Source organism: Necator americanus, chromosome I, assembly GCF_031761385.1.
Source record: "Necator americanus strain Aroian chromosome I, whole genome shotgun sequence".
Taxonomy (NCBI): Eukaryota; Metazoa; Nematoda; class Chromadorea; order Rhabditida; family Ancylostomatidae; genus Necator; species Necator americanus.
In genome coordinates, this window is record NC_087371.1 from 19,333,545 (window position 1) to 19,350,850 (window position 17,306).

At 39.5% G+C, this 17,306-nt stretch overlaps 5 protein-coding genes across 5 annotated transcripts; 3 read left to right on the plus strand and 2 right to left on the minus strand.

The window, feature by feature from the left end:
- Positions 1 to 441: 441 nt before the first annotated feature.
- On the minus strand, positions 442 to 5,274 carry RB195_006189 (uncharacterized protein; the record flags this gene model as incomplete). The annotated part of the gene is made up of 3 exons (XM_064179128.1): positions 442 to 583; positions 3,113 to 3,190; positions 5,219 to 5,274. 3 exons carry the CDS (start codon positions 5,272 to 5,274, stop codon positions 442 to 444), a joined length of 276 nt encoding a protein of 91 aa, XP_064036114.1.
- A 2,223-nt stretch (positions 5,275 to 7,497) lies between these two features.
- RB195_006190 (uncharacterized protein) lies at positions 7,498 to 9,532 on the plus strand (the record flags this gene model as incomplete). Its single annotated transcript, XM_013451157.2, has 5 exons — positions 7,498 to 7,584; positions 8,290 to 8,442; positions 8,516 to 8,663; positions 9,241 to 9,347; positions 9,422 to 9,532. 5 exons carry the CDS (start codon positions 7,498 to 7,500, stop codon positions 9,530 to 9,532), a joined length of 606 nt encoding a protein of 201 aa, XP_013306611.2.
- Positions 9,533 to 9,753: 221 nt separating this feature from the next.
- On the minus strand, positions 9,754 to 13,049 carry RB195_006191 (uncharacterized protein; the record flags this gene model as incomplete). Its single annotated transcript, XM_013451156.2, has 9 exons — positions 9,754 to 9,930; positions 10,621 to 10,716; positions 11,036 to 11,164; positions 11,311 to 11,357; positions 11,868 to 11,988; positions 12,043 to 12,111; positions 12,181 to 12,339; positions 12,802 to 12,925; positions 13,006 to 13,049. The coding sequence occupies 9 exons, from the start codon at positions 13,047 to 13,049 to the stop codon at positions 9,754 to 9,756; spliced, it is 966 nt and encodes a 321-aa protein (XP_013306610.2).
- A 222-nt stretch (positions 13,050 to 13,271) lies between these two features.
- RB195_006192 (uncharacterized protein) lies at positions 13,272 to 14,083 on the plus strand (the record flags this gene model as incomplete). Its single annotated transcript, XM_013451155.2, has 5 exons — positions 13,272 to 13,304; positions 13,513 to 13,618; positions 13,694 to 13,778; positions 13,840 to 13,952; positions 14,040 to 14,083. 5 exons carry the CDS (start codon positions 13,272 to 13,274, stop codon positions 14,081 to 14,083), a joined length of 381 nt encoding a protein of 126 aa, XP_013306609.2.
- A 1,174-nt stretch (positions 14,084 to 15,257) lies between these two features.
- On the plus strand, positions 15,258 to 17,297 carry RB195_006193 (uncharacterized protein; the record flags this gene model as incomplete). Its single annotated transcript, XM_013451154.2, has 5 exons — positions 15,258 to 15,328; positions 15,820 to 15,885; positions 15,943 to 16,091; positions 16,163 to 16,323; positions 17,154 to 17,297. 5 exons carry the CDS (start codon positions 15,258 to 15,260, stop codon positions 17,295 to 17,297), a joined length of 591 nt encoding a protein of 196 aa, XP_013306608.1.
- Positions 17,298 to 17,306: the final 9 nt, after the last annotated feature.

Genomic DNA, 17,306 nt, shown 5'->3' on the forward strand with positions numbered 1-17,306 from the left:
GGAATCTCCTTCAGATGAATCACATTGTGCAGGATTCCTCGATGAAAAGGCAGACGAAAGGAGAACGAGTGAATAAGATTCAAATAACAAATTACCGCGTGGTTCCGAGAAATTCTCACAAAAGTTCTCTAATGATAGCAATCGCGAAGAACAAGAAGCAAAACATCCGATAAGAGGACGGAGAAAGTTACGTTTGCGAAGCCCTTCGTGGGACACTTTCGGGGGCAGTGGATAGCATTAGGTCAGAGATCATAGCCACTGATCAATGCTACGGCAGAAGGAGGTCATTTAGAGAACTAACGAGCACGATACTGCGAGAACAGTATTTCACTTTTTTAAGGAGGATCTGAGGGTTGACAGTGAGATCTGAAGAAGAATAGCTCGATACAGTAAACCTGGCTCATGCTCTAGTACTTCAACAATATCAGTCCTGCGATCTCTTCAGTAGTGCATTTCTTCCAACTCGGCTGGTGCCAGCATACTAATCCAGAGTACTGTACAACTCAGGATAACGCCATTTGAGACAACCGATAGACGAGGAGAAGAGATGGCATGTCTTGCAATAACTGTCGGAACCATACACCTAAGTAACTCAAGGCTATCCACGATGATGTCCTAATATAAAGAAGAGAATCACATTGAAAACGACCGGACATCTACTAAAAAAGAACCGATTCAGAGGAGTTCGTCCCACTAAAATAAAATGAATAGCTGTTTACAATTTGGCGATTTGTCTACAGCTTCGTTTATTCTTCTTCGCCTCGCCAATAGGTACCTATGTATATAGCCGATACATAATCCACAAATTCACGACGTATGTATGCACATGTAGTGCATACATATAATATATAGTACATATTGCGAGGATTTTTTTTTCATTAATTCAGCTCAAGTAAAAGTCTTAGCACATAACACAGCTAAGATGAGAGTTGAAAATCACCATAGATGAACTGCTAATAAAATTCAAGGCGAGATGCATAAGAAGACATAAAAGTAGTAAGAAAGAGGAATAAGTGAAATTTAGTGCTGTTTACCGATACATTTGCGCATTCTCTCATATCATGTGGATCTGTTCCTGGCTAGCATTGCGATGTACTCTCAAACACTCCAGTCTCCAAGTTTACGAAGTATTATGAGGATATGACAAGGAGCTGGTGATAACGTAGAGGACGTGGAAGATTGCCGCAACTATGATGATGCTTCCGATCTTATACAGTGGAACATAGAAATTCATGCTGCGTTCAAAAAAAAACATAAGTAAAATTAAAAGAAAACAATTTAAAAAGTGAATATCGTATTTACTTGAATCAAATCAATAAAAATTGAAATCGAATTCTCCACTTCTAAGTAGGTGAGCTGAATACAACATAAGATTTGGCGTAATTTCTTACATCCACTGGTTTCTAACGGTGTTATGGCTTGAGACAAAATACCATGTTTATTTCTCTTGAAAATTATGCATAGACATTGACACTACTCTGTCTGAACATCTTTTGTTATGTCGCTGTTAGTGTGTAGACGAAAATGATGAGATTGTAAATGTAACCGGTTATCGGCGAAGCTTTTTCGCTAACAGATCTTTTTTCATCTTCCACTTGTTCTTCAACAAAAACGTAGACAGTGAGAATCGCATTTCAACACGTACGGGTTAGTTACGTGAGGGGAAGGGGGAATGTTAATTGTTAGTCACTTCTGTCGTACGTCTTTTTACTGTGAAGTAAAAATTTTAATGTGATATTTGATTCAATTGAGCATTTATTTTCATCGCTGGAGAGAATCCAGAAGGAGAAATTTCTCCAAACGCTGCCTTTCTATAGCTTTCAACAAATTATATTCCACTGCCCACAATATCTTTTTCAGGCAGACGAGAAAAGGCGAAAAAACTATCCGAAAAAACTGTGAACAGATCCTTACTCAAAAGGGTTTTAATAAGGTTGGTAAAATCGACCAGGAAAGAACAGGATTATTCAGATCAGCTAGGATTAACTACTGAAATCCGTCAATGGGGGCGTGAGCGCTGCATTTTTGCGTCCGATAACGGGTTCCGATAACCTCACAGAGGTGATTTTTATGGTTTTTTTTTCACACTTTGTACGCTTGCTGGGTGCAAAATTTCCTTTTCTTTCTTACATGCTCCTCTGCAAAGCGTTATAAATCTTCTCCAGCGTCCGAGTTCCTAATTTATGGATATTTCCTCTTAATTAATCACTCAGTAAACGAGTAATGTTCTACAGTCTCATACAGAAAAAAACCTGCTGCAAAAACATTGCACTACTACCAACAACAGTTGTTTTCAAAAGCGAATAAGAATCCAGAGGAAGATACGGCTTGGCAACATAGAGAATATTGTTCTTTTTACGGCTGCCTTGTTCAAGAACTCAAATTAGGAGTGCCTTTGATTGGAACCCACCTAGCCGCGACACTTTTGTGCCATCTTAAGAAGATTTTCAGGACTACATAGTTGGGAATTTTTAGAGCAGTCTTTGATGTTCTTATATTTTCCATTTGAAAAAAAAATTCGGAAAATTTGAAGAAATATGAAATGCCTCAATAAATAGACATTAGGGATACGGGAAAAAGAAGCATATAACAAGATTAAGTGATTTTGAAATATCTTATCCTCAGTTGTCCCACGTTAAATCATTCTTATTAGCCTTCTGCAATAATATGGGTCAAGATGAATATTAGATTCCGGATCTGCAGAGCGAAGACGGTTTTCACCGAGTACAAGTGAAATTACATGAGTTAAAAGGAATTACGTACTTCCAAGCACCCACACCAAATCTACGAATATCTCTCTCCATGGAACTTACCATGAAGATAACTTGACGCTTACTGGAACAAATGGAGATGAAGAGTGGTGGCGTTAGAAAGTTCTTTTCGAATATTCGAATAAGAATTCCTTCTAACAGGAAATAAGCATAATATGAAGAGAGAATCGAGGAAATTCTCGATCAGACTTACTTATGCATGTGAAACTGAAAAACTAATAAAGCTACAAGAGATTGCAAGAAGTTTTCATCGGGATCCAGGATGTTCTCAGTTCAGAGCGCAGAATTTTCAAAAAGAAGAGATCCCCATATAATTAAATGCAACCGAAACTAGTACTCACTTGTGAACGTGTCGGTATCTTCGAAATGAATTCCAGCATGCATCTTCACCTGTCCTTATTCCGGTTTTCACCTCCACTCTAGAAAGAAACCATAAAATTTGATTGTGATTAATGTCGTCAGAACAACAAAAATAGGCGATGAGAACGTAGAGATCGATGGAATGAATCGAAAAGCGTTGGCAAAGCGCAGGGTAGTAGATCGCTGTATTCGCTCTCTCTGGATCACAGCTTCAACGCAATCGCAGGGGATACGTCATTTGTTCCACTACGGGATTCTACTGCTCGATAATATTGGTAGACTTCGAAAGTGCAACATGGACAGTGGAGAGTGATAGAATGACGGGTTTCGGCGATGTTTTCGTGTGAGAATACCATCCCAAGCACCCTCCGGACCACATTTGCTCTTTGTATATCGACCAATGGCTAAGACGAAGATCAGAAACGCTAGAGATCAATGTAAAGTGAATCCGAAAGACGTAAAAAGGCAGTCTTGATAAATTGAGAAGACGAATCGCTCTACAGAAAAACATTCGCATAAACGAAGCAGTAAATTTTCATTGCCGCGATCCCATACATTACTAAACAGTAAAAACATCGTTCTAAGCGCGCTGGAATGTTTTATGAGGTACCAGACAGTGCTGAGACATCCACATACCTCGATATGCGCAGCGCCTAACACAATGACGACATAAATTGTTCGTGATTTCGAAAATATGCGAACATGTTACAATCCGAGAATGTGGGAAGATTTGAGTTTCTGAAGAGAAGATGATGTCAACAAGCGGCTGTTTTTCTTCAGAACCTAAAATGTACCATTATTTTTTCAAACTTTCCCGCCGTTTCTTATCTTTTCTTTCAGCGTCCTCCTGCGTTGTACTCTCGAAGTCGACTCGTTCTCATTACGATCACTGTAGCACCAATGAAGAATCAAAGAATGAGAAGTGAATATAGAAATGGCTGCTGAACAAATGATCGTTTTATTTGCTTTTCTTAAAAATAACGCAAGATTTTAAATTTCAGGAACGCCAGATTTATACACAGGTGGCCGAGTGCACACTCATATTTGTGCGCTTTACTGAGTGTAATGAAATTAAGAACAAAGAAGATCTCAGAGCACTGAAAGTGGATAGATAGAAGAAATCTTCTCGTTCTCATATAAAAAATAAGAAGATTAGTCCGTTCAAACGTTACTCCGCGACCCCTACATGGATCTTTGCGCTCGATGCACTTCTCCTTCGTGGAAGTGAAATGTTGATTTGTATCTGTGTTGTGTCTTTTTGATCACTGGTTTAGTCTGGAAATAATAAAATATAACTTTTAGCGTTTGATACAATTATGCTTCCACACAGATGTGTGTGTATCACAGACGTTTTCGTTAAATCTCCCTAAGACTTTCAGGAATGAGGTCATCAAAAAAGATTGCATAAATAAACTGAATTAGATCAGTACTGGAAGAAAACTCATTTCGAATGGTCAGGTAATAGTGGTGGAAGAGCTCTGTAGAAGATGGAAACAGCCTTTTTCTCGAAATATCGGCGCCTTGTGGAGTGAATAGTTTTATAAAGCAGTTTTTCTCGGTTATCAGTAACAACAGACAGCTTGGGTTGCAACAAATTCACATTCTAAAAAGATCAGATGGGAGTAGGAAAAAATCAAGCTCTTTGAAGTGTAGATCTTTGGACTATGTATAGACGAAAGCGATCGTGGTTATGGAACGTAGGTGCTCCAACTTGTCTCAAACTATACTGCTACAACTGTTATGTGAAAAAAGAATTCCTCAGAAGTGTTCTCAGGCTAACTTATTACTAAGCACTATCTCTGCCTTCTTTATTATTTTATTTTCAATTCTTTCATTTTATTGTTATTTTTTGGCCTGTATGAGTTCTGCGATACCAAAAGAACTTCCTCGTTTCCAATTTCCCATTACTCACGGATAAGGGAGAGTTGTCTGGCGGTAATCAATCTACGATATCCGTGTCCGTCGCATATTTCACGGAAAATCCCGAAAATTCCACTGCTGCTTCTAGTTATGAATGTGACTACGTTGCTGTCTTCTCCATTGTGTTCCGCTCTGATCCAGGGTTGTCATGAGAACTGAACACAAACCTTTGCTTCGCTGCATCGCGCGCCATTCTCAACGCCTCAGTACTTGACAGAACCATATGAATTCAAAATTGGACAGTTTCAACAAGGCTCCAAATGAGTAGCGAGGGACTGTGGATCAAGTTGGAAAATATTTAGTTTAATAGTTAGTTTGGCAAGACTCAAGGTCATCCATGCCAGCTTGCAAGCACCGTCTGGATATTAGCCGGAGAAACATTAACATATTCTTGCTTTCCGTCCCTTTTCCATAAACTTTTCGTGTTTCACATGACGTTTCCCGATTATTCTTAGAACAATTCTAGACGTTTTCGAAAGTTTGGGTAACGTGAAACTACATTACGGTTCTTCATGTTTAGGCATCCTAAAATCTCAATGAGGGAAAGAAAACGGAAAAGAACTCAATTGTTCAAGTATTATTATCAAAAGGCCTTGTTTTCTATCCTGTAGAGGCTCCGTAACCATCCTGTTCTTGCCACAGTGACTAATGCAAGGAGATATTCAATAGAATACATTTTCAGCGCACATATAATTTAATTCCCCGAACTTTGTGATATTCTATACCTATATCTATACAGTAAGCAGCTTCAAATAAAACTGACTAATTCGTAAAAAAAAACCTATTAAGTAATAAGTTCTTTTGAACTATGATACAGTATGACCGGGACAAGGTAATCCAACCACTTTGAAAGAAAAAAGAGCAAATAACAGTGAATAAAACAAAACAATAAACAGTAAAATAACGGTATTTCCCACCTTCGACGCCTACCATTCCAACTACGATTAAAAAGAATATTTTCTTCCTTGTCAAAATGTTATTGCTCTTTTGAGGGAACTACATGGCAGACTTCAGGTAAAATTTTGATATTTAGTTGCAAAACCAGCTCTGCCTCCACTATTGTTACTTATTCCAAAGAATTATATGTGCTGTTTAAGGAAGTATTCGAGAAGAAAACCTAGAATTGAAGTACATACCTCACCAAAAAAAAACTTGTTTTAAAGAACAAAACCTCGAAAGAGCAGGCCGCCCAAGAAATCTTTCACACTCTTAAAAATACGCAAAAAAAGTCGCATAAAAAATGCATCGTATATGAAAATTCGTATAGAATTTTTGTAAATCATAAAATAGAAGTGTGATCAATAAGAAATACTGCAAACAAGTTTATGTGAGATTCATCCGCAAACATCTTTCAGACAGAAATCTAAATCTTCATTCTTCCGTTTAATATATGACTATTCATTTTTGGCCTAGCGTGTAGAAGTTTGCAGTTCCCTGCATCGTTTCTGCATCAGCCCCAGGGCAGGTCGGCCACGACGACCGCCGGTGGGAGGGAAGTGCGGCTGGCTCACTTCCTGCCCGCCGCCAGCTTTAAACCTCCCGGTTGTTGTGGCGTATCGATCCAGCCCCACTGACGTTTACTGCTGACCTCTTTCCTGGCTTTGTGGTTTTCATTTCATGAGCATCGTATGCGTTGTGTGTGGATTCTCCAGAGATTTCATACCGTGTTCTGGAATCCAATAGGCTTATCGGAAATTAATGCATGTTTATCGGCACTTCGTCTGTTCAAATGTCTCCTTCACGAAAGAAATTTCTCCACGTAAAATAGAAGGCGCCAGAATTACGCTACTTATTCGCATCAGACCCAATCTATTTGGTGCTCTCGCAGGTCCTTAAATCCTTCAGTACTGGAAATAGCAAAGTGTTCGACGACAGTTCGAGCAACACTTTCGTTTTTCAAGACTTTCCCTAATGATATCAGAAAATTAGATTGACTGGAGAATTAACTGCTAAGTTTATTCCCAGGGAGGTAGCTGACGAAGTAAAAATTTGTGCCCCAATTCCGGCGATGCAAACTTTTGTTCCAGAGCACGACAATCTTAAACCATGTGTATATTATTTTGGGTTTTTTTTACAAGATCTTACCCCATATCCTTTCTAATATATCTCAAAAATAACGTTCAAAAGCTTTGAGAGCAGATCAAAAAATCTGCCACTACAGTTTCGCACCTCACATCTCATTTCACACATATAATAGATTTCTTCCTCTAGCGTGAATTACTTTCTTACCTCAATGGATCCATCTTTTTCACGATACAATACAATTACGTGCTTATTTTCTCCTGCAACCAACAGGTCTACGGCAATTTTTACTTCGTTTTTCGAGCTGCTAGGGCCACAAATGCAGAGATTCTCCTCAATCATTATTCTGCTCTATTCTCTCTCAAATATGCAGCAGCATTTGAAGGTGTACGCAATTTTTACAGTACTTACTGCAACTGTCCACATGGGAAATAGTGGAAGTTCGCTTTCCGACTTGAATTTGTTCTCTAAAGGTGCGGTATTCAGCAGAGAACAACTAGACGAGTACCAGGTAATTTATTTGATAGCATTAATGATTTCTCATTTGCTTCGTAACTAGAAAAAAAGATGACTATGACCCCAATAATTCGTTGACCATGACCGAGATCTGCATGTGTAAACTTCAAAAAAAACGAGCCGCATTTGCAAACGAGTTGAGGATCACTGGGTTGCTGACGCTGCCTCTCTAGATAGATATGTGCTCCTGAGCTCACAGAATTAGTACGCTGCTAAGTGCCTCGTAGAAAAATTCGACCGCTAAGGCTTTTTCCCATGCTGTTTTTCAAGGCAATAAGCGAGAATTGAGCGCGATCGCGTTGACACTTGTGATCCTTCAACTTTATCTATCCGTGGAAAGATCCCAACATCCTCAATTTCGTGATATGTTGTCTTTAACAAAGCCAGTGCGACAACCAGAAGTGCTCAGTGCCAGAAAATGCTCGCTGGGTGACTATGACTACATCTTTAAATAAATGGTATTAAATGCGAATAGTCAAATAACGTATACTGTAACCACTGAATACGTTCAATCGAGCGAGGGCGATGCGTCTACGACTGCGGTTGCTTCAGACGCACCGCTTTCACTCGGTCGAACAATTCCGGCGGCGACTATGTATGCATACAAAACGAAAGCTTGATACTATAAATTTGCAAGTTTACCTTCGGAAAAAAAGCGTCATGATTACCAGAGATTGCTGAATTAACGACAAATTTCTAGGACTGCACATTCTTCACAAAAAAAGATATTATCCGGCTCTACAAAAGGTACTACGCCCTAAATCCTCAGAAAGTACCCACCAACATGCAGGGAACACGTCCAGCGATTGTCACGCTAACATTTGAGGAGATAGAAAAGATGCCAGAACTAAGGGTGAGCACTACAAGCAAATTAAAGCTGTTTGACATCAGAACTCTTGGCCAAAAAACTATTTGTAATTTCCTAGGAAAATCCTTTTCGACGAAGGATTTGTGAAGTATTCTCAGAAGATGGCAGAGGGAACTTGACTTTCGACGATTTTCTGGATATGTTCTCCGTGTTTTCTGAAATGGCGCCGCTTCAGTTGAAGCTCAAATACGCCTTTCGAATTTACGGTGAGACAACCTTAAATTTCTTCAGTGCTAACCAAAAATGAATTTACTCAATTTATCCATAAGATTTCCGTTACTCCGAAGGATTCCCTCACGGTTAGTGCTCGATGCGATCTCGTGGCAAAAGTTCAACCATACTCACTTTCTAGTTTGAAAACTTTTACGAATTGAGGCTCCCAACCGATTTCCTTGTTTGTATTAAAAGGATCTTCCAACCGTTCCATGTATCCGAACAATTATCCAAAGAATTTGATTCTGCGCACAAATTAACACCTTCAAGAGCCTGACTAGATGTTTTTACTTTCATACATTACATTAGCGAAATACAGCAATTAAGGTTATGCAGTTGTAATCCTGATTTTTTTTTACCAGGTATCTTTGTTAAGCATCCTGAAAAAAGTGATCTTCCATATTTCGGACCCTTATTTTCGCTCGAACAATATTTCCTTTAATTTTGACAATTAGAGTTTTGCAATGAGCACCGCCTGAGAAACCGTTGAGTTTCACTTGGAAGTATTCCAAGTAGCATCTTCTGTTTATAAAAAATAAAATCCAGAAAAGGTATTCGAAACTACTTTAGATTTCGACAACGACGATCACCTAGGGCATGATGATCTCAGCAAAATGATTCGAAGTTTAACTCGAGACGAACTGACCGACGAAGAAGTGGAGTTCATCATAGAAAGAGTGAGCACTAGGAAGCTCGTCGTTTTACTTACCCCCAAAAAAACGTCCATCCGACAACAATCCACTACTTACAGATCATCGAAGAAGCGGATCTCGATGGAGACGATCGTATTAACTACGCCGAATTCGAACATGTCGTTTCCAGATCCCCTGACTTCATCCGAACGTTCCATATCAGGATTTGATCTTCCACATTTTTTTTTGTTGGATGTGGCCTTCTCTTCTTTTTCACACTTTTGTAAGCTTTCCAACTTCGTTAATTAGTTGGTAAGCAAAGCACTTGTAACCAAACAACTCTAACACACTTGTAAATAAACGAATTCAATAAATTTCACAACATAAAATTCAGAACAAAAACATATCAGAATTATAAGAGACACCGTTTCTCGCATTGTTCTATATGATATCACTGCTTTGTTGACTTCTTGCCGATATTTTCATATAGTGCTAGTGCTTGAGCCACCATCGAACTCGGCTCGCTCATATTCGCAGGCAAGACTATTGTATTTGAGTCCTTGGCGAGTTTCTCAAACGCTGTGACATACTGCTGTGCAACGGTGAGACTGGCTGCACTATCGCCACCCTGAAATTTCATTCCAAGAAAATGAAGGAGTTCAATTAGCAATTATAGGACGTAGAAGGAATTAAATGCACAAGTGAGACAGATTCGTGGAAAGAAACGGAAAAACAAGAACCGTTACTACATATGTTTCATTTTGCATGTGCAAAATGCGAAAACTAGAGTTCGTAAACAGATAAGGAGTCCGATGCATCCCCGAGTAAGGCTAGTTTATACAAATATAAAGTATTACTAAAAAAACTCTCAAAAAAGACTGATAGTAGTAGAAAAAAGGCAAGGAACTAGATGTGGAAAAATAAATAACCGTAGAAAAACCAGAAAGTTTGGATCTCTTTGAAAATCTTCGACGCTTTACAGTGCCGCAGAAATGCGAACACTTCAATGTTAAAAGGAGAAAGGGAATAGGTGAAGGTGAGAAGATCTTTCTCAAATGTTTCCCAGTGTCCTAATGAGATAGCCCGCTGGAAATTATGCAGCGTAAAGAGCGCAGGTTCTAGGGTCTAGCGACGTTTGCATAATCATCTATTGAGAAATCACTGATCAGTGCCGATGGCAAGGATTTCAAATAGTGAAGCTATAAAACAGATCACACTGGAATGCGTTTTCGCGCATCCAAAGAAGCCAATACGTAAGTTCCTAATTACTCTTTATTTGTTCAAAAATACCTACAATTTCTTAACATATGAGACTGACCTTTTGGTTCAGGGCTATGGCTACTCTTTCAATTGCCTGAGCACGAGCCTCAGCCTTAATCCGGAGTGCTTCAGCATGACCACGAGCGACGTTAATCTGAAGTACTATTTAAAATACAAAAAGAAAATTCGGTAACGCAAATAATTAACTCAAAAGAAGAAATTATTAATGTGCAGCACCATAGATGCGATAGTAGAAGGCGGTGCTCCGAACCCCTTCACCTTGGACGGAATGATCTCCCTCACTTTTGGACGTTTTTCGAAGAGACCCCTTTACTTTTGGACAGTTTTCAAAGGAATATTCATCACTTGTGATGCACCGCATGAGCAAGATCCCCTTCACCTGAAGAAGATCTGGCTCCTCCTTATCGCGCCTATGAACAGCACTAAGGTGGAGAAATAATCGAAGATCCCACTTGTTCTGCTTCCAAAGCTTCTGAAGCAAGAATTGCTGCTCTCTTGTCACCTTCTGCTCGATTAATAGCAGCCTCTCGGTGCCCCTCGGATTCCAGAATAGCAGCTCTCTTTTTTCGCTCGGCTTCAACCTAATATCAAAGACAATGGCTCTTAAGAAGAAATTATCTTACGAATATAAACTTCCTAAAGTGTCATAATTCAAAACTGGCGTACCGTTAACTAACAATAAATAACATAACATTAATAGTCTATTCATCATGTGACCAGAAGATACCTGCATTTGCATCGCTTCCTGAATTTTCGCAGGCATGTGCATATCCCCTAAAAATGGAAAATCTTGGCAATCAACACATAGCAATTGTAGAATGTGAAGGCATTCCTAAACGTTAATAAGGGCCAGTGTTGTAGCAAGACTTTGCTCGCGATCTTCAAAAATGCTCGGAAATCTTAGGTTCCAAGAGATTTCTTCCCTGCACTTCTGAATACTCCTGATCTTAGTGAATTAACGCAATCGCAGAGTTTTGGTTGGAAGACTCTTAGTTACCAGAACTGATAGCCAGTTCAGAGCCACCATAAATTGAGAGGAACAGAGCCTGTACATATCCTTCAGAATTGCAGGATCGATTCACCTTTTCTGCAACTAGTTAGCCCTGAGCCCGATCCTTGATTACGTCAAGCAACAGGAAGCAACAGGAAAATATGAAATAATGTTCAATACATTATTCTTCAGCGGTTTACCTATGTCTGAGTGTCCTGATTACGAGCCATAATCGTGCAACGTTAATCCTAAGTGAGTGTCTAAATTGAACTACGTACGGATGAGAAACTCACGAATTTCATATCGCATACATTTAATTCCCCATGGCTCAGCCGCCTTGTTGATAGCTGCAACTATGCTTTCATTGAGCTGCTCTCTTTCTCGGAAAACTGTGTCCAAGTTTATTTTACCGACCTATAACAACTGTTGAATCAGAAAAGGCTCAGACGAATCTTATTCTAGTTCAACCTCTGATCTCATGGTTGTTTGAGCCAATTGTGTAACGGCGAACTCTGGATCTTCGACACCATAAGAAGCCTGTTGCAACAGCCATTCTTGAATGAATAAGTGCGAGAAAAACTTCAAAAACGAATAATTTAGCATTACCTTGTAAGGGTTGAAGACTCGTAAATATAGTACTCCGTCCAACTGCAGCTGTACATTGTCGAGAGTGATTGCACCCTGCTGGGGAATTTCTATAGCGATTTCTCTGAGACTTTGCACGAATTTTATTCTGTCTATAACCGGGATGAGGATGTTGAAACCCTAAAGAACATGGAGGGATAAAACGAATCGTATAATGAACAGAAATACAAACAGTGGTAAGCTCCTGAGTGGTTCCTGAAATCTCCAATTGGAAGTTGAACGGCAATAATTCGAATATATTCAGCCTCACAATAAAAATTTCGTGTAAAGTGTTGTTAGGGGAGGGGGCTCAACTGCGCTCTTACTTATGGAATGGCATAACCAAGTTAGTCGGGATCCTAAAAGGTTAATCTCAGAGGATCTATGACATGCAAGATAGAGCTACTAAGAGGAAAAAAAAATGAAGATGGAGCTTCCAGAAATAAGAGCGCGGTTCAGTGACCTCAACCACCTCTTCTCCTCTCTAACTGCACTTTATCCAAAATTTCCTTTACACACGCTGCTATACAATTCCTTCAAATTTGCAACGTTGTCGTTGCAAAAACAACCTAATAGAGTGAATCATGACAAACATTAGCTTACCGGTTCAAGAATTTTATAAAACTTCCCCATTCTTTCAACAACCCATGCTTCTTGCTGAGGAACGAAATTGATGAATGTATTCCTAGCATGAGCAAAACGATAGCCAGAAATAGGAAGAACGCTGCTAAAAAAAAAGACAACCTAAAAAAGAATAGGCGAATTGATCCGAACGGAAAAGAAGGAGGAAGAACGACCACAGCTTACCGACAAATAGCTTCCACAGATAAAATTGAACGTGGTATGTTCATTACTTAACTGTACTAATAACCTCAGCAGGGAAACTACGCCGAATTCTATGGGCACACTCCAAAGCTTTAAATTTTTCAATCATGAAAATTACCTCATTTTATCCGTAATCACGGACAATAGCAAATGTCGCTGGTGTCCATGGAGTTTCATTTTCAATCTCGAAGCATTTTTGTCTCATTTTCATTTCATACGAAAGGAAGAGTATCATCAGGGCGAAGCACATGAAAATGGCAAAGGATGAGAGCAAAGATCAGGTCTGTCTCGTTTAGCGTTGTAGAATAAAGTTGGAGTAATCTGTTTACTGAATGCATGCCACATCTACGTATGAATCGCAGCTTTAATTACAGTTTTATGTTGATTATGCATATTTTCTTCATTTCCGTTACTTGAAACTGCCAGAAGAGAAGGAAAAAAGAAAGGAAAACAAGATGTTTGTCACCTGCCTTAATTCATATTTTCTAGGTGTTTTATCTAAGCGAAAGCGAGTATTGGTCAGATATCACTGATGATTACGTCCAACGAATAGCTGATATGGATCCAAATGAAGTCTATCCTTCAAATAACCCAGGTACTTAGTTGCATTCGAGAATTTGCATGCCTTTTCTTTGAAGTCATAATGATTGGATGGCCTCAAGCTCTTCAGGACCTACAAAACCCGACGGCTCTGTCAATTTCGAGTGTCACTGTGTTGGTCACCTCGTAGCCAGTCCCTGTGGATATGAATTTAGGTGCTCTTTGCTTCTTGCTTTTGTTTGTTGCGGGAACCTTGTGCGTATTCATTGGTTACAGAGAAGCTATTACTTGTCAAAAAGCTGCTACAGAAGAAGAGTTAGAGGCAGGAGCATGTGCGGATCAATTATTGGCATTCATGGAATGTGCGATGCGGACAAAATGTTTCAAAAGTAAAGATTTACCTCCTTTTCATACTCAAGTTTATTTTCAATGTAGCAAGCGCTAGAGGATGTTTGTTCTATATATTTTATTTTCAGTGGCACCAAAAGACGATGAAAGTGAGGAAAAAAGTAGTAGTTGAGATTTCGTTCACAACGTTGTATATGTTCTTTTTTACTGTTTTTGTTAAGAATATCTAATAAAAGAAATTAGAACCCGTTCGTTGGATTTGTTGCACATTTAGTTGTTACAACTTTTCTGAATAGTTTAGTTGCTATGTTTGGTCACTGCTTTCCACTGATAGTTCGATTTCTTTGTATACAAATGGGTAAAATGTAGTTTGAAGACAAACAAACAACCACAACAAAGACGTAAATTTGGAAAGTAGATTGTGGGACCCAGTGTGATTTCTATGGCGGCGCATTCTAACGTACATCATAGGAACTAGTGGGGAAAGATGACCGAAACCACGCTCTGTTCCGCAATCCACTACCCGGAGTCTACGCTTTCGCTGCGGTTCGTTCATTAAGTCAAAATCGTGATACGCTGCCTTCAAGTGACAAATGACTTTCCCAACTGACGAGGCGAACGTTCATCAATCGACGGTTCGACGCTGGAAGTGAATAGCGGAGTCAGTCGGGGCGCTGAAACATCAGTCTTAGAGGATCTATGACATGTAGGCTAAAGCTACTAAGAGAAAAAAAGAAGATAGAGTTGAAATTGTCTATCTTAAACTTCACCAAACTGGCTTACTAGATGCGAATAACTAGCTCGTACCATGAAGTGCTTTCAACGAAATCAAAAAAGGCCTGAGATGATTCTTCCGCAATCCAATCTTGTCACCTAGGAACACTTTATGTGCTGTATGAATGTCTTGTACTCCGAAATACACTTCGAGTAGTGTTGAGTTCCCCCAACTATATTTTACTTTAAAAAAATTTCGAAATTCATATATTCATATTCATATTCACAAACCCAAAGTTGTTCTACCTACTTCCGAAATTCCCAACTCTAACAATTCCTGGGGGCCATACATACACTTTCTTTTCGGTACGATTGAAAACGTTACGATTGAACCAAACAAACTCTAACATACTGACTATGTTAATTAATTTCTACTTCATTTGATTTGCCCCTCAATTCAACCATTGAACAGCAACAAGTGGTGTAGTGTCTGTAGTAGGGAACATGCATTTTAACCTACGCCATTCCTCCATTTCTCCTGTAGACAGCTGGTCCTTGGTGTCATTTCTGCCATTTTACGCGGAGTAGAATCTCCCATGTTTTAACACTGTTCTGTTGCTTTTCAGAGCAAAATGGGTAAGGTGAAGAAAGCGGCGAAGATTTCCAGGAAGATGAAAACGCTTAGAATGACAGACAGCAGGATGTGAGTTCCCCCATTTGGAAATATTGTTACTTTCCGCTGACTCTACTCCAACCATGAGGATCTCACCTTTTGTCTGGGTGCTGATTGGTGTTCATGTTATTCTGCCTTTCATTATTGGACCTTAACTTTAAAGGCAGCATACCATGAATCTGAGATGGTGCGGACTTCAGGTGGAGTATACGTATTCGGGGTCGTTGATTATGGAAATGGGGGTAGTTCCGCTCATCTCTCCCTGCATCACTGCAAACGGCCGCCTCCAGAATACTGTTTTGTACGTCGCCATCTGTTGTAACGCTCCAGCTCTTGCGCCGCCTCCGCCCTGCGATTCGTCGAAAATCAATTCGGACTGCCCCGATAGGCAGTAAGATGAGTAAGAGGAGAGAGGAGCGGAAACACCCCGGTCTCCATAATCTACTACCCCGTACACAGATACTCTACCTGAAGTCCGTACCACCAGATTCGTGGTATGCTGCCTTTAACCATTCTTTCAGTAAGGAAGAAAACAGGATTATCCGCGAGAAGAAGGAGGATGAACAAGCGCTCAAAATAAAGCATGCGTAAGTGAAGTGGTTTGATAATTGCTACATATGTAAGGACATTTCTCGTCGCTTTAGGCCGAAGATCTCATCAGCTATGTTTCTTAAATTCAACAATCAACTCGGTCCACCATTTCATGTTCTTGTCGACACCAACTTTGTGAACTTTGCCGTAAAAAATAGATTGGATGTTATACAGGGATTTCGTGATTGTCTCTATGCCCATAGTCAGTGGTTCCGATTATCATTATTCATGCAATCTTATTGCTATCAATGTCTTTGATGCTGCCATTTTCAGCCATCCCCTACATCACGGATTGCGTAATGGGTGAACTAGAAAAAGCTGGTCGACGATTTAAAATCGCTCTTAAGGTGATAAAGGATGCTAGATTTCAACGCTTGAAATGTGACCATAAGGGTATCTACGCAGATGATTGCCTTGTGCAGCGAGTTACTCAGGTTTTGTCTATTTTTGTCGTCATTTTGCTATTTTGGCATTCCTACAATTAGGTGGCCCGTATTTCTCGTGTTATCCTGGATTTAATGTGTCGCTCGTTCATTTTTCTAAGAATAGATATGTACTCCTGCATGAATTAGCATAGTCTCCAGATTTGATCGTACATTACGTCTTGATGGATAGGTTGTCATCGTAGACTTCATGACACACTTAAAAACGAATATCATGATATATCAGTGACTATTTAAGTTACTTCATAGCAACTGTGGTTATCTATTTTCATACTTTAGTCTTCTATTTTTCTTTGTGTTTTCATGGTCCTAAGTTACACTGTACCGGAGAGTTAGTAACTGGCAACTAAATGGCTAGATCGACTAGACGTCCAGAATTATGTGAAATTTTTTGAATCGGAACTTCCTACCATTTCAATAACCCGTAATTAATTTAACATAATTAACCTGTAACTAGTAATTCGAACAAACTTTTCTTTTCAAACACTTCAGAGTCAGCCTAGAAATCCAATGCGTTCGACACAATTCAAAACGATTATAATGTTTTATAGACACTGCAGCAAATACTCTATAATGACCGGTAATTTGAATAAAATCTGATGTATGTGAAATAACAGCTAATCTCTCTCTAGTACAAGTAATAACAACGTTTCGTGTCCACTCAAGCGAGGGACGACCGACTGAGCTGATATGGTGGGACCTTTCCAAATTAAGTCAATCACCGAGTTCTTGGATTGTTTGAAGGAATGTTATGGATTTGGCAAAGAATTGTTGACTCCAGTTCTTCGTAGTTGGATTTCTGCAAAAGAAGAGTTTTTCAGCATAAATGCTATATTGTTGCTACTTGTGACCGTGATTTGAAACGAAGGATACGGAAAATCCCCGGAGTTCCGATTATGTATATTCTTGGACATAGATTCTCCATCGAACGAATGCCAGACGCCTACGGTGCACCACAGAACTGAGAACCATTG